The sequence below is a fragment of the Platalea leucorodia genome (genome assembly GCF_965183815.1).
Source record: "Platalea leucorodia genome assembly, chromosome: 12".
NCBI lineage: Eukaryota > Metazoa > Chordata > Aves > Pelecaniformes > Threskiornithidae > Platalea > Platalea leucorodia.
Genome location: NC_138834.1, coordinates 17543814 through 17567757, shown reverse-complemented (window position 1 = coordinate 17567757; position 23944 = coordinate 17543814). Strand labels below are relative to the sequence as shown.

General features: G+C 55.0%; 2 protein-coding genes across 4 annotated transcripts in view; both read left to right on the top strand.

The window, feature by feature from the left end:
• The window catches only part of CLTCL1 (clathrin heavy chain like 1), a 37054-nt gene extending 36101 nt beyond the window's left edge, over positions 1-953 (top strand). The window contains exon 32 of the mRNA XM_082324833.1: positions 30-953. Within this exon, the coding sequence (XP_082180959.1) occupies positions 30-145 (116 nt within the window). The 3' untranslated portion in view covers positions 146-953. The remainder of the gene's footprint in view (positions 1-29) is intronic.
• Positions 954-1688: 735 nt separating this feature from the next.
• SLC25A1 (solute carrier family 25 member 1) lies at positions 1689-23801 on the top strand. Of its 3 annotated transcripts, XM_082325230.1 has the most exons (9): positions 8161-8289; positions 19815-19922; positions 20091-20190; positions 20421-20559; positions 21058-21142; positions 21307-21411; positions 21819-21934; positions 22273-22346; positions 22491-23801. In XM_082325230.1, exons 1-9 carry the CDS (start codon positions 8199-8201, stop codon positions 22603-22605), a joined length of 933 nt encoding a protein of 310 aa, XP_082181356.1. In that variant the 5' UTR covers positions 8161-8198; the 3' UTR covers positions 22606-23801. The 3 variants fall into 3 exon arrangements, with proteins under 3 accessions (XP_082181358.1, XP_082181356.1, XP_082181357.1); XM_082325232.1 differs by lacking the exons at positions 8161-8289; positions 20091-20190 and adding an exon at positions 1689-1707 and having other exon boundaries at positions 22491-23800; XM_082325231.1 differs by lacking the exons at positions 8161-8289; positions 20091-20190 and adding an exon at positions 18393-18844 and having other exon boundaries at positions 22491-23800.
• Positions 23802-23944: the final 143 nt, after the last annotated feature.

Below are 23944 nucleotides of genomic sequence, written 5' to 3'. Positions count from 1 at the left end.
TTTTCTTTTTTTTTCTCATGCTTTTCTAGGCCAGCAGTTGATGTTAACAGCAGGCCCCAGTGCAGTACCTCCCCAGGCAAACTTCCCATATGGATACACAGCAACAGGATTCACCCAGCCGCCTGTTTATGGTTTCAATATGTAACTGGCTCTCTGACAGACCTTCACTGTCTCTGTTCTCTTCCTTCCCGCCCCTTTTTAACTTCTCCAAGAAGTGTACAATGGTCGTAAAGGCACAGATGACATTCTGTTGGCTGAACACACTTGCTGCCTGGCTCAGTGAGGAGACTTCAACGGGATTACTGTTATTTATTGATTATTGTCCGGTTACATTTCAACCTCTGAAAGGCAGCTTTTGTTAATGACATTGTGAGACTCTTGTCTGAAGTTAAGGCACTATTTCACTAACTCATAGCAATAACTGCTTGAAGCCAGGGGGAAGAGAGCATATTTTTCTTTCTTTTGCAAAGCTCATTGAAGGCAGCTGGGAAATTGCCTGGCACCAAGTTGTTAAAGCTTTAGCTGAAGCTACTGAAGTAGCAGGGTTGTTAACAATTCAGTGAAGCATCTCGTTAATAATGAATTGTTGAAAGCTTGTGTGCATCTGACTACCCCATTTTATTTGCGGTCTTATGTGCAAAAGAAAATGGGCTTTCTAATATTTGTGCTCTGAATGTTTAGAGGAATATTGGGAAAGCTTCCTTTTCTGGACAATAATGCTGTTGGGGTTCAATGCTGTTGGAGTCTGTTCTATATTTTCTGGAGTAGATCTGAGACTTGAAGAAAATAAATCTCATGCCAGAGAGCAAACACTTCCCAGATCCTTTTTGTTTAACAAGAAGAGAGCATGTTACTTGTTGACGTTAAATGGTACTAAAGAAAACCTCAGCTACATGTGGCAAGCGAACATAGGAGTGAGCATGGGCTGCCAAAGCACTAGAGATGCAAGAGCACAGTGTCAGGGTTGGGGAGGGGGACACACTGCTAAAATGTCGAGGTGGTAGGGAGGGCCGTAATCCTGACTTTTTATTTGCACCTTTAACTGATTCTGGCATTGGCTTCCTGCCGCACCATGTTCTCATCCTGTCTGGTGGGCAGAGTCGGCACCACCTGAGTTAACAGGGCGCAGCGACTCAGTTCTGCTATGCTGCAGCAGTATCAGCGGCGTGTCTATCACCCACCTCTTTCTTCGAGAATGCCAACAGGGATGTATTATTACTTTGTGCCACTCTTCAAATACATGTATCATTAACGTTTTATGTACTTAGATAACAATGTATAATTTATGGTTATGAATCTTGTGCTAATCTTGAATATTATAAAAGTCCAACTATAAATGTAAAACTGCAGTATCCACTGTGTGGTTCTAGTCTTAATATCTTTGGGGTGGGGACCGGTTAGTAGTAATACACTACCACTAATAGCATCAGGTTTCTTAATCTGACAAGTAAGGATGCCAGGCAAGAAAAAGGGAAACCTGTGCTAAAGCACCTAATGTAGATGGCTTAGCAATTAACTTAGAAGGGAGCTGGGTCTCTTCACTGGACACATCAGCATGCTGTCACGTGTGGAGGTCATGCTGCAGGAGGCAGTCACGTGCTTAGATGACTTCATTCACAGGAGTGGAAAAGCTTCAGTCCTGTGCTGAGGGAGACGGTGCCGGTAGTGTCTTCTCCACTAAAATACCTTAATATAGCAGCGGTAGTGGTAAGCTATACCTTTTCATACTGAATTCCACTTGAACAGGGCAAAACATCTTCAAATGCCAACCAGTCGAGACTGCCAGGGTTGTGAAATCAGTAACAGCAGACTATGCTTTGGCACAACTGTAACTAGTATATTGTCTCCCTTGGTCACTGCGCTGTGATAGCAACGACAGAGAGATGGGTGTCCGCATTCCTGATACGGGCCAGAGTGCTCCAAATGTTGATGTAACATATGAACCTCAGTTTTGTACTGATCAGCACTCAACAGCTCAGCCTGAAATACTGAGCAGCTAATGAGGTCAAGCAAATCTGCACTCTGTCCAGATTTATTCCTAGCAGGAATTAGCCAGGTAGCATGCTATTTGCCAGCCAAATGGTACTTATATTTTGTAACTAGTTCCTTGTTGGTCAAATGGAATTTGGGTGAGGCAGCTGGAACTCAAGAGCAGCTCTAGGATTAGTATGACTTGTAGGAGTTTCCTTCCCCTCAACTTGGAAATTTAATGTGACTTCATAGCAGCAATTACAAGCTGATGGTGGAACACAGTAAACTGCTAGATTAAATACTAGAACAGCTCATGACCTGTTGAGAATTGAGCTAGCCTGGGGATCCTTAATAGCTGCAGTCTAGAAATCTAATTACTGGAATGACTGAGTTCTCAAGGAAAGCAAAGCTGCCAGCTCTGATGAGTAGTCTGGCTTTAGTTGCTCTCCTGGTATCTTAAGCTCTTGCTAAGTATAATGGCTTTTGTAGATTTTGTGATATTCCACTCTAAAATGCATCTGGAAATACATACTCCTTGCCATTACAGTGCAGCTGTACCTAAAATGTGGAACAAACTCTTGCATCCTAGAGCACTTCACTGTTTCTTTTAACAGTTAAGTCATTCTCAGCAGGAAATAACAATTCTTTTAGCAGGTTAAGTGGAGGACTTAATCCAGTTTATGAAATTGTAGTGTCCATCCAAGTTTTTGAAAACTTGGATAAAATTGTTTTGCAGAAAGCTTCCTTTAAAACAAAGTTTCTCACTAGTTCCTGCCACTTCAGTGAGATGGGGCTAGTGCTGTCATGTAAAATCATCTGTTTATGCAGAACACACTGCAGAGCGTAGCATCTGGAGACTTAACTTCTGGGCTTATGATACTGTCAAATAGTAACTTGCTTGAACCCACGTACAAGCTTCTACTGACTTATGCTTTTCCTGTGATAAACAGTATGGATTTCCTTCTGTAATAGCTCTTGCTATTTGTCAGACCTTGGGGGGATTTTCCCTAGTCTGGCAAACTTTGGGCAACTACAGATCTGGCATCAGAGATGACAAGCAATTCACAAGCATTGCTGTGCAGCTGCTTTAATGTCTTGTGAGCTAGGTGGAAACTGATCTCTTCACAAATGACTGCAAGGACATGTGCTGCTTGTGACATAAAATTCTGACCTGTGTTCAGCTGCTCACTCTGTGCTAGCACTTGAGCTCCTTACACGGTCCCTCACATCTTTAAAGGTTACTGGTTTCTTTTGGTACAAACACCAAGTAAAAGGAGAAGGGAGGAAGAATGTCTAACAAAGCTGCTGCTAGAATTCTGATGGAGGCTGCTGCTGTCTGCTCTGTTGGGGCAGATGAGCCAGCCCGATAAACTTGGGAGGAATTAAACTCGGGAGGAAGGCATCGCTGGGGTAAGTTCTGTTTCTTATTGGCGACATAACATGGGATTTTTTTCAGGACTTCTATTTCCCTTCCACTCTTTTTAGGGCTTTATAATTAAATGGTAGCATAGCAGAAGAAAATGCTCCTAAGCCATTTTGCTCCTTAAAAAATAAAAATTATAGGCAGATGAAGCCTATTCGAGTTAGTACAAATTATGGGAATGACACAGGAAAGACAGTAGTAACTGTAAGGTCCAAAACTTAATTTTGACTTAATAGCTTCTTTTTTTAGCAACTGCCATGCTGAGAGCTGGCACTTAGAGGATGACGTGGATCCCTTAACAAGGCTGCATAGAACAAGGAGGAACTTTTTTTCCCTAGCAAAACCAGCAACAGTTACTCAGAAGCATAAAAGATTGCTTCTGGTTTTTGAACTCTAAAACTGACACATCCTTTGTCTGATGTCGACTTAGATGAGCATGGATAACTTTTGTACTTGGGCACATATGATAACCTTGGACAAAGCTGACTGTTTAACTGCTGGATCGTTAATGTTTATGCTTCAATGTGTGACATTTTAATTGGCAGGCTAGAACTTGGCCACTGAGAAACTCCTAGTGTGATTAAACCAGCATGACAGTGGATCCAATTTGTACTGAAAAAAACTGAGGCTAGAAATCTTGCAAATCTTGGAACAAGTAGCGCTACATTTACCAGGTTCCTGGAACAAGCAGTTTAGAAAGTGTGTGTACTACCTTGTGACAGGGCATATTTCTCATCTGTAGAATTCTTTCAGTCTTTCCGAGTCCTTCCTGATCTGCTGTAAATGGCTTGGCTTGTCGCTTGTTTCCAAGCTGACTATTTCTTTTTTTGCTTTACAGAGTACCCCAAGACTGCTTCAATCTCATTTGTTCCCACAAAGTAAAATTAGGGCATCTTGAATTTGTGATAAAATGTCATGGAACACAAGGCTGGAAAATACTTAACGACACCAGAGTGCTTTGTGACACTGGTGTGTAATTAGGTTGTGGTTTGCTGAGGGAATTAACACTTGCTATGGCAACCTGCAGGTGCACCAGTCCAGCTTAATGGATCTGGAGTCTTTTTATTCTGCTACATTTTTTACTTCAGCAAGCATTCAGCCTTCAACGAGTTTGTTGCTGGTACCGCTTTCTTGTTTTTCAATACTATGCGTTTTCTGTGGGCATCTTTCCAAAGGTAATGACGGATCCTGACTCATGTTTTACTAATAAAATGCTGCAAAATTGTTAGCATCGGTATGTGGTTCAGTCTAGATCTTTCAGTCAGGAGCCTTTGAGATCTTTCAGGAAGGTAGCAAAATCCGTGCGTTTTCTTCCAAGCTAAAATAGGCTATAATGTTGCCAGCTTTCAAGCATTAAGATGGTATAAATTTGAAAAACAGTCAGTGAAGGTTAAGTCTTGTCTTGCTTTTATGTGTCAGAATTTTAAAATTCCGAGTCAGATCCTGAGTTTATTCAGTCATGCGTTCTCCTGCGTGTTCAGTGACTCAAGGAGAATTTTTTTTTTTCTGTCTGCTGTGGTTTTAATCAAGACTTTAAAATATCTTCATCTAAAAAAAAAAAAAAAATCTATATTTCTCCTTTTTTCCCCTAGTGGTTATGAAAGGAAGAAATTACAAAGTCACCTGGTATGTTCTTTTCCACAGCGATGAGGTCTCCAATATGATGCAGAGCACAAATTCCCAAAGTGCTAGGTATCCAGCTGGGAAGCTAGGAGTAGATTCGGGTGGGAAGGGGTAGTTAGTGAATCTTCAAATTGCTTTCCTTTTAGAAGATATATTTTTGTTTTCAGTTAGTGGGTGGGGAAATCGTCTCCTTTAGTAGGGTAAACTGCTAACAGGGTTTGACAGCTGGAGTAGTTTCTTTCAGTAGCATATCATGCTGTGAGGGAAGCGTGACCGTGGTCTGGTAGCAGAATGATAACCTGTAAATGCTGCGTGCCGTACATGGATATCGGTCGTCTTCTGCGATGAGTCAGGCCCACTCAAATGTTAATGTAACAGGGACTTCTGCTGGGCTCTTGAGAGACTCGCTCTTGGTAATCGCAGTGAACAATCTTGAGTATCAACAGGAGCTCTTTTTGCATGTCTGCTCAAGTGGGAATCATGCAAGTTGTTTTGGAATAGCATCATCTTTCTTACAGTCACAATAGCTCCTGCTGCACACACTTGAAAGCTGGGGAAATATTGACTCAAATCTTCAATATGATCACTTCTCCTTGAAGCCCGTTATGCACAGGATTTGTTACGCATAAAGGAATCATTTGTTCTTGTCGGGGAACCCAAGAGGAAATGAGTTTTCTTATTTTACCATAAAACCCCAAGTGATATGGATTAATAATGCATAGAAAGGTTTGTAGTAGCTGATGAGTTGTAACAATTCAGATAATACAGCTGTTCAGTGAAATGAAGAGATTCTCTGGTTCAAGGGCATAAAATAGGAAGTTATCTGCCCTATATTGACCACATACCGTCTCTGAAACGATGGTGTGCTGCTGGGTGCATCAAGCTGTGCCAATTTAAAAAAATATTTTGGTGCAGGTCAGGGGAGGGATAAGTTGGAACTAATGAGGTGTGGCCACTGTTTATGTGCTTTCTAGGATCCAGAAAGCTCTGTCTGCAATCAGTGTTTGTGTTTAAAAAAACAAACAAACATGGAAGTTGCTTTCATCTTCAGTAGTTTTGGTTTTGTTTTGGTTTTGGTTTTGTTTTGTGGTTTTTTTTTTTTTTTCTGATTATTAGGGCCTGGAGGGATGCCATGAGGTGTACAGGCTGCAATAGCACCTGACTATGTATTTAACAATTCTCGTATCTTTCAATGGCAGCAGAAACAAGCACCAGCCACCAACCAGCTATGCAAATGGGTTCAGATTGTCAGAGGGTTGTTTCCGTGAAAATTCCTGAAGTGAGAGCAGTAAGATGGAGGACTTGATATCCTGTCTGTACAGCAGCTGCTCTTTTATGCTTTGACCACCCGTTTCCTAGGAGATGCTCTTGATGGTGCAAGTCTGGGCAAGTCTTTACTTTCATGTAAGTCACTTACGGGACTTAAAATGCACCTTTTGCGGCCTCTGGTATTTCAGGGGTTGCTTATCTTCCTTAGATACTCTTCTCCTTCAGGCTTTCTGCTGACAAGTGGTGTTAGCAGCTTCTTGGAGGTCAATTTGAGATGGCTTGCAATCTCCATGTGATTAAATATGAATAATCCTTTCCCTGTTCAGCAAAGTAAGCACTGTTGTGAATCCCATTGAGGCTGATGAGAATTAAGCGTGTGGCGTAGTATTTTCTTGGACAGGATGAGATTGTGCACAAGGACTTTCTGACTTTATTCGGGGAGCCAGTGTTCGTTGTGAAGTTAATCATAGCCTCACAGCAGCGGGTATACGTGTCTACGAGCATACATGAATGTTACGGTAATTTGATAGAAGGGTAGTGAGGAGTTGCAGATTAATCAGAAATCCAAATGCATTTCCATTTGTTTGCGATCTTTGAAAGGATTTACCTTATTTTTGCCATTCCAGTACTGCTAACCTGAGCCCTGAGTAGCTGCTCTGCATCTGTGACTGGGACTGTGAATATTTGTTCCTTCTGTGTATTTTCCCTTCATGTGTTATTTTTTTTTTCCCCTTACTTCCTAGTGCTGGAGGTGGGTGGCCTTAGACTTGACATGGGACCACCTCAATGGACTTGCCTCTGTGACTGTCTTAACTCTGGTCTGAAACCACGTGTAGTTCTGGCATCGTCCAGGAATGAGTTCTGCAATGCAAGTACATGTTTGTTTGCTTTTAATCCTGGCAGAATAAAGGTGCTTCAGTTTCCCAAATAGTCTTTCTGCAGTCGGTTTAGCCACGAAGCCGCAGCTGCATCACTTTCAGATGAGGCTGGCAGCCGGCATCCAGCTGCCTGGTTCCTGAATCTTGTTAAGCAGAGAGCATGGATAGCAAGTCTCAACAGGAGCGTGCTCTACCCGTGGCCGGGGGAGGTTTCTTACTAAAAATGTTCCCTCTTTGGAATAGGGTGGCTGCTCCAGGTGTAAGGGAGAACACAGCTGCCCAGTCCAGCTCCAGTGTTCCCTGCTTTCTGTGAAATCACGGATGGAAACAGTGTTGTTTCTCGCCCAGCGTTCCTGTAAATACAGCTATATAATAATTAGTGAGGGGCTGTCTTCCTATATCTGCAAATAAAGCAAAAACAAGTAGTGGTGCAACTTGCAGTCTTTTATTTTGAGAACGTTTTGGTTTCTCTTGTGATTGCTATGTCAGGCGTCCACATGCAATTACTGCCCTGGGAGTTTTCCTTGTCTCCCTCCCTGACTGCATAACATGATTCAAGCAAAGGGCACGAGAGGAGCAAACCACCCATCTGAAGCGCACGGGGACCAGTAAAGGCCAAATCTACGGCGAGCGTGCGGTTGTGCAAATCTTATGAGTGTTTCTTAGGGTGCTTTTTACAGCTCGTCGTGGCCGGGGGGCCGGGGCCGTCCTGCTCGCCGCTCCGGTTGCTCGCTGCTGTTCGGAGGGGAGGCGGCAGGGCGCCTGGGTCTGGCGGGGGGGGCGTCTCTTCGCTGGGCCCGCGCCGAGGGCGCTTTCCGCACGTTTCTGGGAGCGGGGCAACCATTTTCGCACTCGGCGACGCCCGCCAGCCGGGCCGCGCCCCCGCCGCAGCGGGCCGAGCCGCGGGATGCCGCCCCGCCCCGCCCCGCGGCGTGAGGATGTGACGCCGCCGGGGCCGCCCCTCCGCGGCCGCCGCCCTGAAATACGGCCCCGGCCGCCGCCGGGCAGCGCAGCAGCCGCGGCACAGCGCGGCCATGCCCGCCCCCGCCGCGCCCCGCCGCCTGGCCGCCGCCGCCCCCGCCGGCAAGGCCAAGCTCACCCACCCCGGCAAGGCCATCCTGGCAGGTAAGCGCCCCCCCGGGCCGCGGAGCCGCGCCCCGAGCCGGGGCGCCCGGCCGCCGCTGCCAGCGCGGGCATCCGCGCTGGGCGGAGGCTGCCGCGACCCGCCCCGGGGGAGGCAGCGCGCTCCCCGCAGGTGCCCCGTCCCCGCCGCCCTGGCACCCGCCCAGCCCGCCGGGATCGCCCGCTGCCCGTGCCGCCCGGGGGTCCTCCCGCCGTGCCAGCCCGGAGCCGCTCCGCAAAGCGCCCCTCTCCCGCCGCATCCCGGCGGCCCGCGGCGAGCCGGGGTTTCCCTTTGGCGGCAGCAGCAGCAGCAGCAGAGCTCCGGCGGATGGATCCCGGGCTCGGGCGCCAGCTCTCGGGGCTGCCGCTGCTGCCGGCGGGGGTCGCAGCGTCGCTGGAGGCCGTTCCTGCAACCTGTGGCCTTGCTGGGAAGGCGGTGGCGTTCCCGCCGCCGTAGCGCGGAGTTAACACAGGGCTCGCGGCCGTCGCGTTGTGTAGCAGGGCAGATTGTCACGTTAGCGGGAGGGAGTTGAACTGATGGAAGAGGCAGCAGCAGGGGACCTCCTTATGCGCCCCCTGAAGATGTTAAGGGAGAAGGCTGAGGCGGCAGCACTCAGGTCGTTCCTGTTCCGGCTGTTTTGCACCCTGCTTTGATATAGGTCCTCTTATGGCTTCTTGGTCCCTCCTTTGTGTCTCAGTATCAATCCCCGTGGATCAGGGCGTGTTTTCCCATCCAGTTCTGACTGTTTCCATGGGATCTAAATAGGCTCCAAGTGCAGCAGTAACTGCGGAGTTAACACGCTTCCTCTTGCTTGTGGCTGGTTTGAGCTTTGAGCTGAATGGAGTCCAAGACAGTCACAGGCTTATTAAACTCCTCTGTAGCCGTTCCTTAACTCCCTGGATTTTCCTGCCACTCGCAGGACAATTCCCAGAATGGAGATTAGCATCTTGCCTTTGAAATAAGCCACAGCAGCCTCGACACAATTGGCGTGTTTAGAGCTTTTGTGTTTTCCAGTTAATTCTCCCTCCTGCAATTGTGCCTTTGTTCGTCTGTCCCACTGTATGCTCCCCTCTGAGGGCAGAGCTCCAGTGGGACCCGGGAGGAGCGAGGGTCTGTCTACCTGCCCTCCGGCTGGGCACGGGGAGCCAAGCCCTTGCTGCTCCAGCTCTGCCCGCCAGCGCTGGCTCCTGCCTCAGTGGTCGGCCTTCCATCATGCAGCTCTGGAGAACGGCCGGAGACAGCAGCGCTGCGAGAAATGGATGCAAGCGCTGGAGCATGCAGAGGGTCACGAGGCCTCCCAGTGTCATGTCCCATAGAGGGGACTGTGCTGTCACCCGGGCTGACCGGCCAAAGGGCTGGGGCATGAGGGGGAGGCAGCCGCAGCCAAACGAGAGGGTGCCTTCTCATTCAAATGAGACCTTTGGTGAGGCCAGGCTCCTCCAGAGCTCTGTATTCGTCAGGGGTCTCAAGACACCCCCTCAACGTCGGTTGTGAGTTCAGGCCTCTTCTTAGCCCCTTTTGTTTAGAGGTCTTTTAAATGGGATTTAATCCAAGCTTAGGATGGGTAAGATAGGCAGTTTTCTCCCCATCCAGCCTTCTCAGTCTTTCTCAACTCGCTGCCCATGTGCGGTGCATCAGGTTGTCGCTGCCTGGGCCAGCGTACCAGGAGACTTTTCATAGCCCTTGCATAAGTCCGTAATCGGGGATCATCATCTGTAGATGGCTTATCGGCATACTCTGAAAGAGGCAGCAGTAGGCTTCCCCTGCTCTCCCCTGCCAGGAAAGTTACCGTGGGTGTGCCTGGAAGCTGTTCTGGTGTAAAGGAAGGGACGTGGTGCTTGTGGCCTCTGCCAGGTGTCAGGTTGGGCAACATAGCACGAAGCTGCACATGCCCCCGCTTGGATGAGCCCTCCTGGGTCCACGTGAGGCTGCAGAGGTGGAAGAAGGACCCTATTGAGATGCTGGTCTTCTCCTTGCACGCAGCAAATCAGAGTAATTGGTTAATGGGCAGAAGTCCAGCCAAGCCTCTGTGGCATCTAATGGTATTAGAGAAACACATAGATGGGAGAAAGCTGCTGTTAACTCCCTGCGTCCCGGTCTGCTCAGCCCTCCAGCCCCTTGCTGGGGACATGGAGTGCCATTTGTGGCCATCTCTGCTGACTTTAAGGGGTTTGCTGATGCTCCCAGGGTTTCTCATCTGACATCTGTCTGCACAACAGGGGTGTGTGCTCCAAAGCTCAGCCTTCTGAAGAGCTGGAGGTATTCAAGACGGACCATTCCTCCTGTGCTGTGCTTCATCTGCCTTGTACTGGTGGAGTTAAATAAGGAGCCGTCATCCTGCCCTGGATGCATATCTGTTCCCAGACCCTGTGTGTAATTGAGATCCTCTGCCAGGGAGGCACAGCTCCCTCGCGCTGCCCAGACCTGAGCAGGCTGGGGCTGGCTCTTCTGAAGAGATGCAAGTGAAGCTCTGGCTGCCAAGAGCTCTTCTCCTTCAGGTGTCACAACAGACAAATGCAAAGTTAAAAATTAATTTGCTAATGGGCTCTCGTTTGTCCAAGCAGTTGTTGTGAGCCAGGGCAGCACTTCACCTTGCTGTGACCACACAGGGTGTGCCGATGCTGTGTCCCTGTGTGTGGCCTGAGCGCATGAAGGCAGCTTGGCCGTCCTGGCCGGTTGGGTGGGTGTTGCTGCCAGCACTTGGTCTTGGGGGTGCTGTGTACAGACTGGGCTTCCAGAGAGGGCACAGCTGAGTGGGTGTGGGTCCCTGCTGCTGTTAGACCCCTACACCCTCTTTGTAAGGGGAAGAGCCCCCCAGGCTCTGAACTGATGGTACAAAGTAGGTTTGGGGGGTCTGGCACTGGGTCAAAAGTGACATGGCTGTAGGATAGTAAGGTTTGGCATAATGTGGCTTAGCTTAACCTTGGTTAAAAGACTGGTAAATATGCAGGCTTTATGCTGAAATGGATATTATCTGTGTCTTTCTAACTCGTCTGCTGGCTCAATTACCTGTTGTAAAGCTGGCATAATTTTTTTGTGAGCTTATGAGCTAGTTTGAGGGCCAGCTCGTGTCTCTTCTCGGTAATAACCTGTTAGCAGGCAGACCTGGGAGTCCAGCCGTGTCTCCAGCCTCTCCACAGCCAGCTTTCCATTTCTGTACCATGGTTTCCAAACAGACCCCTTAGCCTGCCGGTCTCCTGTCCCTCCCGCCAGCCTCCTGCAGGGACAGGTGCTGCTGGTCCACTGTGCAGCTCCCAGCATGGGGCCGTGCTGCGGTGGCCAGGCTGGGAGCTCAAAATAAAGGCAGTGTGTGGTGAGGCAGGAGCGCTGACTGCAGAGCTGGCAGAGGTGGTCATCCCTGTGTTTCCCCGGTGGGCTTCTTGCTGGGTTTTCAGGCACCGCAGGGCTGTTAGGTCAGCTTGAGCCAGCCTGCAATGGACTTTAGAGCCCAGCACAAACGGTTCTCACTATTTTGCAGGCAAGCCCTTACTCCCCTGCCCTCCTCCTGAGAACTTTGCTCCTGGTTAGCAGTGGCCGCTTGATGAAAGGCTTTGCCTGCCCTGCCCAGAGTTAAGTACAGTCTTACTCTGTTTTTAGCCAGCTTTGAAGCCTGGGGTCTGTTCCCTCCCACGGAGAAGCTCCCAGCTGCCTTGCTTATGGTGCCTCTGCTCACCCGGGGGCTGGTGCACAGTTGCTGATTCCTGCCTACACTTAATCCTGCCTGGTCAGGGAGGCAGGACACCTGGTTGCTGTCCTACGTGGTGCTTGATTTAGAAAGAGCTCACAATGGTCGTGGCTGTTGTTCTGACGTTTGCTGCAAACGTTGAGTACCGCTGGGAAATAGCAGTGACACGCACTGAGGTCCCAGGAGGAGCGTGGGCAGGAGGGAGAGGGACTCTGCAGGGAGAAAGAGAAGGGCCTGCAGGGTAGGGCATGAAGCACAGGTTTAGCAGGGAGCCCAGGATCACACGAGAAACAAAGCAGTAATTGAGCTTCAGTTTGCTCTTCTTTGTTAATCTCTTGATATGATCTTGCTTAGGAAATGCTGTACCTACAGAGGAAAGGAGTCAGGGACTGGGTGTGAAAGCTGCGACTTGCTTCTTGCAGAGTAGGACTCCTTTCCCAAAAGTCCCAAGTCCACGTGGGCTTCCAGGGCCATTGCCCTCCTGGGAGGGTGGGATGGAGGTTGTGCTGCTGGGAATGGCCATGGTCTGGCATGCTCCCTGGCTTTTAGATGGATGCCTGGTGCTCACAGCAGAGTAGGGGATGTTCCCGCCTTGATGCTGAGCAGGGGGAGCCGGGTAGTGGGCTGAACATGGCCGTGGTGGAGGATTGGTGAGTGTGGAGGGAACCGGTCTTGCCAGGTCTGCTGGCCCTTGGTGCATCACTCCTAGTTGTGGTTTCCCCTGGGGTTGCCTCTTCTGGCTGTCACCTGTTTGGGGAGTGGGGCAAAAGGAGCACGCTGGCCATGAGTGTGTCCTTGCCTACTGTGAGCCTTTGTGGACTGCAGCTGCTGCAGAAACCTAGAGGAGCCCTAGGGATTCTGGTGAGAGGAGGCTGTCAGTCCCAGGACTGGGAAACCACATTGGGGTGCCCAGCTTCTTTGAGCTGCATGAATTCTGTATGAGCTGGGGTTAACCCCGAGCTTTGAAATGTGAGTTTCTGAGATTTTCACGTGCCTGATGCTCTGCTTGACATTCTGCAGGCGGCCATTTTCTCTGGGTTGATGTAAATGATTGGAAGGAGCCGTCCATCTTCTTGGAGGCGATGAGCACCGTGAGCTGACAGCTCAGGGATGTTGCAGCATCTCTCGTCTCTGACGGCCTTGTGTGATGCATGCCAATGCAGCCTCCCTGCTCCTGCACGGGCGGTGGTGACCCTGTGCTTGTGCCCTGAGGTCTCAGGTCACCTCCTGACAGCAGGGGTTGATTTTTTGCCATCTCTTCTCTCTCCCTGTGCTCCAGTGCCTGGTACAGCAGTCATTCCACTGTGCTGGTGGCCGGGGGACCAGTGCCTGTCCCCGGGGAAGCCTCAGTCCCAGCAGTGGCTCCTTCATCCAGCTATGGGACTGAGCTGGGGAAGGCGTGCGGCAGCCCTGGGCTCTGACATTGGCTCCCTGTTGCCCATCTTTAGAAAGATTTTGGGCTGCTTAAAAAGTAGGTGTCTGAAGTGGGGTGATGGGTTGGCTGGGAGCCAGCTCACGGTGGCGGAGCCGGGGCCTCGAGGTGCGCAGGGCAGTGGGGAGAAGGTGAGTTGAGCCAGGATGGGGGACTTGACAATCCCCGAAGGTGGAGTTAGCACCGACGGCAGATGATGCTGTGACTGCGAGCAAAGGGAAATGGCTTTTGCCATCATACTCCCAGCCAAGAAGTTTAAAATATCATAATGATTTTTGTAATATTGGCCTATCGAGAAGTAAATGCAAAGAGGAGATGAATGAGCAGGTTGTGAAAGGACGGCCTGTTGAAACAGGACGGTTCCAGTAAGATTAGGGACAAATTACTTCATTCCATCTACAGCATTATCTACAGTGCTGTTTGCACGGGGCTGTTTACCCACCGGTGGCATGGGGTACAGAGGCACATTTCATGTTTGTCGTTCTGTGTATCCCCAGTGGGGGATCAGACTTTTGCCAGCCTAGCCATAGTGTGCTCCCGTGACGAAAGCAGCTACGTGTGTATTTACCGATGGACGCGCTGAACCCCCGTGTCCCCCACTGGCCTTGCCCCTATCAGATAGGAGACCTTCCAGGGCCCCTGGCCCCAGCGCAGCCGATGGATGCTGTCGGAGAAGGGCTGGCCTGTCACAGGACTTGTTTTTTCCTTTCTAACCAAAATGCAGGTAATCCTCTGGTAATCTGGTCTGGGGAAGCGGCTGTGCCATGGGTGCAGCCCTCCCCGATCTCAGCGCTGTGTAAGACCTTTCCCCGCAGAGCAGCCCTGTGTTGGTTTTCCCCAAGGATGAGGCTGCAGATGGGTGGTGAAGGGCTGTGCGTGGCAGGAGGAGGTGCCCAGGCAAGGGCTGTGGTGCCAGCCCTGCCGAAAGCCGTCTCTCCATCCCCAGCGAGGCGCCTGCCTGCTCCTTGAACCAGGCTCTGCCCCTGAGCCTGTTTCACAAGATGGCCTGTGGTGGGATGGTGCAGGGAGGGTGGAGCCCGTTAAACCCGTTTCACCACTGCAGGTTTTCTCCACTACCGCCTTTAGCTGGGTTATGTTAGTGGCGTGGCTCAAGAGCAGAGCGGTTGGCTGTCAAGAGAGGGTTGATCCCTAGGGAGCAGGCAGGGAGAGAGGTCTGTGCTGCTGACGGGGCAGCACCTGTGATGCGCTGGAGGTGGGCATTTCTGCCTCCCCGATTTGTAGCACCCTGCTGCTCTTTGATTATTTTCATTTATTTGTTTTTTTATCCCACAGCTCTGAAGGCTACCTTGGCTAACAGGGGAGGGCACCAAGTCCCCTCGTGAGGCTAGCAACTGTAAGCAGGGCATCCAGGAGGCAGGCAGGATTGCCTGCTGTGCCCACAGCGTGTGGTCCGTGTCACGAGTCTCGGCTGCTCAGCTCACCCCGTACACCTGCACCTTCTGCAAGGGGGCCGGGTGCCCTGTGAACAGGGGAGAAATGTGAGGGTCAGCTTTTGCTGGCGCTCTGGAGAGGAGCTGGAAGCCTGTTTGTGCCTTCCCACCGCCCTGAGCCGTGCAGCTGGCAGGAGGGGCAAGCTTCAGGCATGGGTCCTGTGAGAGCTCTGCTGCTTTGCTTCCAGGCCCTTAGGAATAATTTCCTCTGGCCTGAAAGGATCCTGCTAAATCTGAAGTTAAAAGGAGCTTTTTGTATGGAAATCAGGTGCTTGTGTATCTGCATGTGAAATTACCCTTAAAATGGAGAGGCTGACATTGGTCTCCAGGTGCTCACTTCTCATCAGAGCTGCGCAGAGACCTGCTGCTCTGTCCACAGGAGCAGGATGCTTTTGCAGGAGCAGCAGAAGGCTGGTGCCACCTCCTGCCCCTCTGCGGCTCCCGAGCAGGGCAGCGGGTGCTCGCTGGGGCACTTGCCTCCGGGTAGGGGTTTGCAGGGAGTGGCAGTGCCAGCCCCGGCTGCGCAGCCTTGGTTTGTGTCAGCCCCCAAGGGCTCTGCTCGTCTTCCCCATCGTGGCTGCATCCTCCTGCCCTCGGCACCCACCCTGTCCTGGGTGCTGGAGCTGGGGTCTCCAGGCCGGGCTGGCCGGGAGGTGGCTGGTGGTTTCCCCAAAAGCTGCTCACTAACAGGGCTTGAGGTCATTAGCTAAACCTGTGTGCGCCAGTGCCACTGTGCGCTGTGTGAGCGTCACAGGGGCAGCACCCTCCCGCTGTCCCCCAAAACTCTCCTCCCTGCTGACTCTCCCCAGCCGTGCCCAAGGGCTGTGGCTGTGTCCTCGAATAACTCTACTGGCCCCTCCAAAAAGGAGAGCTAAACCTTTTCTGGGAAAACCATGCTAAGTGGCTGACAAACAGGTATTTTTCCCTTCTCTCCCTTCTTTGCTGGGCCTGCAGGGTCAGGATTGCTGGCAGCTGGGGCGCTTGCAGGCTTGCCACAGGCAGGGAGCTATTCCTGATGCCCGGAGCGGGATCCCCCCGCTGGCGACACCTTCCCTGGGGCCGGGCAGAGCGACCTTCCCTGAAGGACGTCCTCTCTCCTCTGGCTCTGCTGCATCCAGCTAATAGCTGGGAGCCTTGGCTCGGCGTCCAGGCTGCCCTGCTTGGTCTTTCACCTCCTGAGTGCTCGCTGCCGGCTGTTCCTGCTGACTCCGCAGTGTTGCAAGAGCTGAAGCTGCTGGTTAAAGTCCGGGTAAACAGGTTGCAAAGCCCTGGTGGGGGAGAGGGGGTTGGAAGGAGTTGCTGCTCATGGGCAATGGGGTGATTTATTTGCATAGAATAAGATCTCTGCTGGAATAAAACAGCATGGGGAAAGGCTGCTCGACAGCAGAGCCAGACCTCTGATGGGTCTCACTTCCAGGGAGGGAGGGGGCTGCAGGCGGATGGTTTATGCCACCCTGTCTCTCTGCAGGCAGAGGAAAACAGGAAAAAATTGCCCCAGGTCACAGAGTGCGTCTGGAGTCCCTGCTGGGTGCCCCTTCCCATGCCATTTGGGGCCAGAGCAACACTGGGGGACAAGAAGGGGACCTAGCGGTGCAGGCAGCATGTGTCCCCAAGCAGGGTGAGGGAGAAGATCCTCCTCTGGGTGCATTTCCCTGAACAGACCTGTTCCCCTGCCCTGCGATTCGTGCGTGTGCAGCCGCCCGAGGAGTCTTGGAGCTGTGCGGTGGCAGAGCAGCCTTCGGGCCAGCTCCCCTCCCCTCATCTGTTCCCAGTGAGCGGTGACAGAGGTGATCAGGGCATCGGTGTCCAGCCATGCCCCTGCCACTCTGCGCAAGCCCTGGGGTGTCCCCTGCTGTAGCCAGGGCGATGTGTGTGCTGCTGTGTGCCAGGGAGACAGACGCTCTCGCAGCGGCTCTGGGATGGGGACACCTTTTGCATCCAGCTCCCTGGTTTGCCACGGGGAGCCAGCACGGCCACCCTGTTCCTCCTTCCTCGGCTTGGGTGGCCCCAGTGCCACAGAGGCTGCCGGTTCCCAGGAGGGGCATGCTGTCCCTTTGCCGGGGCACTTTACAGGCTCCAGGATGCCTGTGGATGCGGCTTTGCCAGCAGGATGCCAGGCAAAGCCTCCCTGCTTCCCCCACATGGACAAACATCCTTAATCCTGGAGGCTGCCAAGGCCATGGGCAGGTTGCAGGAGGTGCGGCATCCCTCCCCGTGCCATTTGGTGTGGCTGTCCCTGGACTGGTGCTTGTCCCGGGTGTTTCCCTGCTGCCCAGCTCTGGAGGGTGCTGGGGCAGCAGCTGGTGCTGGGGAACTGAGCGGGAACATTTATGGCTCTTAAAATGTCCAGGACTGCAGCACAGGAGGCAGGAGGGAAGTGGCCTTGGCAGCACCTGGGGTGTTCGTGTGGCTGCAGTGGCAGTGGGGCTGGTGGCACAGTGGTGTGTAGCGGCGCAGAGAGGTGCCAGCTGGTCTTGGGCTTTTCGGGGACCATTACACCCAGCTGAAGGACACTGTTCCTCATCTCACTGCTCACTGGGGACCTGCCAGCTGCCACCACAGGAGCTGTTTGGCTTTGCAGCAGAAATTACAGTGCTTGGCAAGCCCTGTGCCATGGGACCGGCAGTGTCTGCCACATCTGATGGACATGCCAAGGACGGGGGAGGGTTGAGGGGCAGCAGGAGAGCTCTGGGGACCTTAGGGATGGTGGCTGTGGTCCTGTGGTGCCCTGGGTGAGAGCCAGCGGCTGGCCACAGCGGTGTGAGCTGGCCTTGCTGCAGCTGCCAGCAGCTTCCTCCCACGCTGCTGAAGCGCAGGGTGCCACGGAAGCGTAAAGGCCAGTGGTGGTCGCCCATCGCTGCCTCCCTGGAGGCGCCTGCCTGGCCGGGCTGAGCAGCTCCAGCCCCTCCTGGGAACGCAGCGGGAAACAAGGAGCCTTTGTGTGCTGTGGCAGAGCTGGGCTGGCCTCGCGCCCCATCCCCAGCACCCGGCGAGGCCGGGATGCTGCCAGGCTGGGCTGGCGGGTCCTGCCCTGGGGATGGGGGACCAGCACTCAGTGCCACCATGTCCCCATCCCCACCGTGCCCGCGGGAGGAGGGGGATACTCTTGGAGCTCAGAGCTGGGCTTTCCTGTCATCCCGGGCTGGGCTGAGCCCTGGCACGGCTTCTTGGCTACCTTGGGGAGGACGGGTGCAGCCTGCTGCTTCTTGTGCCTGGGGGAAAAAAAAAACAGGATAAGACTGTTTTAAGGTGGGTGCTGCCCAGCTGCTGGAGGGAGTGCAGCAAGGCTGCTTTCCTTTCCCTCCAGAAGGACACAGCTGAGAGAAGGCAGTGGTGCCCCAGGGGATGCCAGCCTGTCCGCTGGGATGTCCCCGTGCTGGGTGAGTGGCTTTGCTGGTGGCACTCTGTGGGAGGGAGCTGGAGGCAGCACCAGGGAGATTAAGGGTCTCTCTTGTAAATTTGGAGGCCATACAGAAGAAATAAGGCTATATGAGAAACTCTTCTGGTAAAAGGAGCTGGGGCTGCCTGCTGCTGTCATGGGGAGCAGCCGTGGCCCAGTTCCCTGTCCCATGGGCCGTGGTGTCCCCTCTCAGGGTACTTTGGAGGGTGCTGATAAGCAGAGCTGTGCTCTGCTGTGTGGCACAAGGCCTGTGCTTGGCCGCAGAGCAGGATAACCCACCACTGCACCCAGCCCCTGCGCTGGCCCTTCTTGCGATGGCAGCGTGTTCCCCCCGGGTGTCCCCGGGGCCGTGGTGGGGCCATGCCAGCGAGGCCGTGTGCCAGGGGTGGCTGCGGCGGGAGCTGCAGAGCTGCTGAGTCACGCTGAGAATGTGGCTGGGCTGGAGGGGCCGGCGGAGGCAGAATGGGAGACTTGTCCCTGGCTGGGAGCTGGCAGCCAACCTGACCCCACGCTGGGCCGTGTCCTGTGGGCTTGGCCTTGAGTCGCCCTCCCCGGGCAAGGAGCCAGGAGGCCCTCGGGGGCTGCTCTGGTGGGTGCCCAGCCCCAGCGGCAGCATCCTGGGGCTCCCCAGCATTGCATGGTGCAGCACCCAGTCCAGGCTTGTGCCCTGGCCTGGGCTGCAGCGGGGTTTGCCGCTGCGAGGCAGCCCAGCTCGGCCCCGCGCTTCCTCCTTGCACCGGCACAAAGAGCTCCAGCTGCTCGGCAGGACCTGGCTGCACTTTGATGCAAGGAAACGAGCTGCGCGGTTGTTAGCTGGCCAGCCAGGCGTGAGCCCAGCTCCTGAGGAGCTCCAGCCCAGCTGGACTCGGCTCTGCTGCTCCAAGGCAGCTTGTGGTGGGACTGGCTGCAGGTACTACAAGGAAGCCAAGGGGAGCCCAACCACCCGAGTGCCAGCATCACTTGCTGCCGGGGTGTTGGCGTGTCCCCAGGCCGCAGCGAGAAAGGCTTCAGCCAGTGTAATCAGTGCCCAGCAGCTGCCACTGCGTGAGCCCGGAGCGGCCAGACAGGCTTGATGATAATTGCGCTTCCGCGCTGGCACAGCCGGATTTGCAAATGGGCTCCTGCCGGCACTGGGCGAGCAGTGCTGGGCCTCGTGCAGTGCCATTGGGCTCTGTCAGGTTTATAAATCCCCGTGCTGGCAGCTCGGCTGTGGGTGCAGGGCTCTGGGAGGGGAGAAGTGCCTTTGAGGGGGAAATGACACTGAATCAGCAGCCATGGGTGTGGTGTTTTGCCTGGTTTTCCCACCCCTTTGGCCAGTCCCCTTGCCAGCTCTTGCCGTGGTCAGGCGGTGATGCCTGTGCAGGGTGCCAGGTTGGCGTGGGGCCCTGCTGCCGTATGAAGTCCCCAGGGGTTTGGCAAGGACAGGGACACCATGTCCCAGCCCAGACCTGGCTGCCAGAGGTCTTGGGCTCAGCCGTCGTGGAGCCGGCAGCAGCCACATGGCACTGGACGGGCACGGTGCTGCTCCTGGCCCCAGCATCCCCTCCTCGCCTTCCCAGGTGGCCTGGCCGGAGGGATTGAGATCTGCATCACATTCCCCACTGAGTATGTGAAGACGCAGCTGCAGCTGGACGAGAAGGCAAACCCTCCCCGCTACAAGGGCATTGGTGAGTGCGTGCCTGGCGCCCTGCCCCAACGCACCGGCTGGACTCGGAGGCTCCTAGGAGCCTGGCTGGAGCTGAGGGGGGAGCGGGGTTTGGTGGGGTAGGCAGTGGGGACAGCGCAGTGGCCCCCGGCATGGCGGGTGACAGCGGCGCTGCTGTGCTCTGCCGCAGGGGACTGCGTGAAGCAGACCGTCCGTGACCATGGCATCCGGGGGCTGTACCGGGGGCTCAGCTCGCTGGTGTATGGCTCCATCCCCAAGGCTGCTGTCAGGTAGGTGTCCCCTATGGCACGGGGTGAGCGGAGGGGACCCCGAGTGGCAGCAAACAGGGGGGTGAGTTTGGCCTCGACATCCCCAGTGGCACTTTGCCGAAGCCGGGTGCTTTCCCGGACTGGGAGGGTCCTCTCACAGGGTATATGGTTGCTGCCAGGGACAGACCCAGACAGGGGGGTGTAGCCCCCCAGCCAAGCACCCAGGGGTTAACATGGCGGCTCCTCCACAGGTTCGGGATGTTTGAGTTCCTCAGCAACCAGATGAGAGATGAGCAAGGGCGGCTGGACAGCACGCGGGGCCTCATCTGCGGGCTGGGCGCTGGTGTGGCCGAGGCTGTGGTGGTGGTCTGCCCCATGGAGACCATAAAGGTGGGAGGCAGCTGCCAGCATCCCCCTGCCCTGGCACCCCTCCCCAGGCCAGGTCAGGAGGGGGCGGGGGCCGGGGATGCCCAGCTTTTGGGGGGCAGGTCTCTGGGGAGCTGAGGGCGGCGTAGGTTTGCTCAGGCTGGTTTTGTAGGGGAGGAGCAGATGCTGGAAAGCCCCATGGAGAGGTCAGGCCCTGCAGCCATGGCCCCTTCCCCACTCCGGGGCAGAGTCCCCCACCCAGGAGCTATCCTGTCACCCATTTTAGGGCTGTAAAATCTGTGCAGTCGCTTACAGAGGCAGTTTCCTGGGTTTTTCTCTGCAAAACACCACTGGTGATGGGTGCAGGCTTCCCCCGTGACCTCACCCAGCATTGCCTGGCCACGTGGGTCAGCTTTGGTCTCGGGACTGTCCCCAGAGCAAGGCAAGAGGTGGCCGACAGCCCTTCGGGGCCATCGCATCCCCCCTCGCCTCGGCCAGGGCGAGCACATCGTCTCCCCACAGGTGAAGTTTATCCATGACCAGTGCTCCCCCAAGCCCAAATACCGTGGCTTCTTCCATGGCGTCCGGGAGATTGTTCGGGAACAGGGTGAGTCCCGGGGAAGTGATGTCGGGTCTCCCTTTGGTACCCCCACGCTGGGGGGATGGGGCGGGAGGTGGGGGATGGGTGCGGGCTGGGACCAGCTGCCTGGGGAGGTTTTTCTCTGCCTGGGTGAGGCTGGTGCTCCTCTCCAACGCCCTCTCTTGCTGCAGGACTAAAGGGGACCTACCAGGGCTTAACTGCGACCGTCCTCAAACAAGGATCAAACCAGGCCATCCGCTTCTTTGTCATGACCTCCCTCAAGAACTGGTACAAAGGTACGGTGCCCCCATCCCCTCAGGGCACCCTGGCTGTGCTGCTGGCTCCCTCAGCCCATCCTTGGGAGCCAGGCTTGGGCTTTCCACCAGCGCATCCTCCGCTTCTTGTGGCTCAGCCTCTCGTGGTGGAGGAAGGTGAAAAGCAGGGCAAGGGGGCCCCAGATTGTGGGACTGAAGTGTCCCACTGCTAGAGCATCACTTCCACCCTTAGCTCCCCAGTGCTGCATGGGCTCTGTGGGGCTGGTGCTGCTGGACAGTCCCCTCCAAATGCCCTGGGCCCCCCAGTCAGCACGGCACCAGCCTTGACCACGAGCAGCCAGACCTGGGACCTTCCCTACAGGCTTCCTTGAGGATGTCATGCTTCATCCTCCACCACCATTCTGCCCTCAACCTCTCCTCCTTCCCAGGGGACAATCCCAACAAGGTCATCAATCCCTTCATCACCGGGGTGTTTGGAGCCCTTGCCGGAGCTGCAAGTGTCTTCGGCAACACCCCCTTGGACGTGGTGAAGACCAGGATGCAGGTACGGCACCAGGGCATGGTGTGGAACCACTCTGCCTGCAGCAGGCTGGGGTCATCCGCTGTTCGGGAGCTGTTTTCTGCAGTCCCCGGAGCAGGCGCCTGATGTTGGCAAGGTTTGGGAGATGCCTGGGGATGCTGCCCCCTCGCAGCTGGGCCGTGGGGGTGCTGGGAAGTGTTTGCAGAGGTGGGGATGTCCCTGCCGGGTTCGGTGGCCCACAGCAGCAAAGAGGGATCAGTTCCTCCTGGTGCGCCCCCAGCTCTCTGCCTCCCCCTGCCCTGAAATCCCCCCTGGATGCACCCCTGGCTCTGGCCTCTGACCCTGCTTTTCTCATCCCACAGGGGCTGGAAGCACACAAGTACAAGAGCACCTGGGACTGCGCCTACCAGATCATGAAATACGAAGGGCCCCTGGCGTAAGCCCTGCGGTGGGGGTGGGCGAGGGGCGGCAGTGGGGTCAGCCCCAGTGGGAGGCACGGGGGTGGCCGGGGAGGAGGAGGATGGATGGGGAGAGGGCTGCGAGTGCAGCCCAGCCCCATGACCCCCTCTATCCCCGGCAGGTTTTACAAGGGCACAGTGCCTCGCCTGGGCCGCGTTTGCCTCGACGTGGCCATCGTCTTCGTCATCTACGATGAGGTGGTCAAGTTCCTGAACAAGGTGTGGAAAACGGACTGAGGGGGCAGGCCGGGGCGGCCCCCGCCTCCCTCACCCCACGGGGCTGCAGCTGGAGAGCCATGACCAAGCCCACAGCTGCCTGTCGGCACTGTCCAGGGCCAAGTCTGCCCCACGCGCATGCCCTCCCCCCAAACCCGGCCACCTTTATGCTTAGGAACAGGCTCTGGAGCAGGTTAAATTATCAGTTGTGTGCTGAAAGGAGCAGGGAGGGAGCAGCATCCCAGCATCCAGACCCCCAGCATCCCAGTTATGCTCGCCCCAATCCCCCAATGACACTTCCCCCTGGTCCTGCATCACCTGCAAGGTTATCCAGGGTGAGGTGTCCCCCGGGATGGTGGCCCTGCACCCCCGGGGCCTCCGGCAGGCAGGAGCTGCTGGCTGCCCAGGGGCCAGCACTTTTTGGGGTGCTGAGAGCCCCCTGGAGCCATGTGGGTGCAATGGCCAAGCTGTGCACCAGGCATTGCAGCTGGCAGAGGCCCTTGGGGCTGACACCGCCAGCTGGGAGCAATGCACTGAGTCTCACAGTGGCTCTGGGGGGGCCCTCCAGCCCTGCACCCCCCAGGACGGGAGGTCAGTGGCCCACCAGTGTGGACCCAGGCTCCCTCCTCCCTCCTTCCTGCCAGCACCGAGATGCCCCAGGGTGCAGCATCCCAGCCCCTGGGTCCCGGCTCAGCCCCGGGCTGCTGAGCAGGCGCTGCCCAAAATTGCACATACAGCCAGGCCTTTAGTTCTCCTTGCTGCGGGGCCATGATTGGGGCAAGCTGGGTGCCCCCATCACTTGCCGTTTACAGTCGAGATGCGTGCGCAAGCCAGGGTGGGGAGGTGCAGCCCTACGCCGCAGACTTGGCCCCTCGGCCAGGGGTGCAAACCCCTTCTTCTGCCACATTCCCCCCATCTGCCCTTACCTTGCTGCAGCCCTGTAGGTAATCCTGTAGCTGTCAGAGCTTCAAGCTGACCCACTAACACCCGTGGCCGTGGGGCCAGAGCCCTGCCCTGCCCCGTGCCGGGCTCCGCCCCGCTGGATTTGTGCCAAACTTCCCATGAAGGAGCCGGGGGGTCGTGGGAGCCGGGACTCGCCCCGTCCCTCCCTCCTATGACCAGTGATGAACGCAGCCTTAACATGGGAGAGCGAAGGAGGAGAAGGAAAGCCCATGTGCGGTTTACCTGTGGTTTTCTGCTCTGAAGCCAGCAAGGGTTGGGTTGGTGGTTTTTTTTTTTATTATTATTATTCTGTTTTACATTTGCAATTTGAATAAAATCAGTCTGGCTTTAGCAGCTGTGTTGGCATCTGGGCAGTGCTGAGCAGGCAGCAAGTGGCTGCTGTGGCACGGTGGGGGTT

What these genes read in the sequence shown, in the direction of transcription:
- SLC25A1 (XM_082325230.1), top strand. Translation starts at nt 8,199, where the DNA reads ATGCCCGCCCCCGCCGCGCCCCGCCGCCTGGCCGCCGCCGCCCCCGCC. An exon ending in GCCCCATGGAGACCATAAAG is followed by an intron (nt 20,560 to 21,057) that starts GTGGGAGGCAGC and finishes GTCTCCCCACAG; the next exon opens with GTGAAGTTTATCCATGACCA. An exon ending in GGAGATTGTTCGGGAACAGG is followed by an intron (nt 21,143 to 21,306) that starts GTGAGTCCCGGG and finishes CTCTTGCTGCAG; the next exon opens with GACTAAAGGGGACCTACCAG.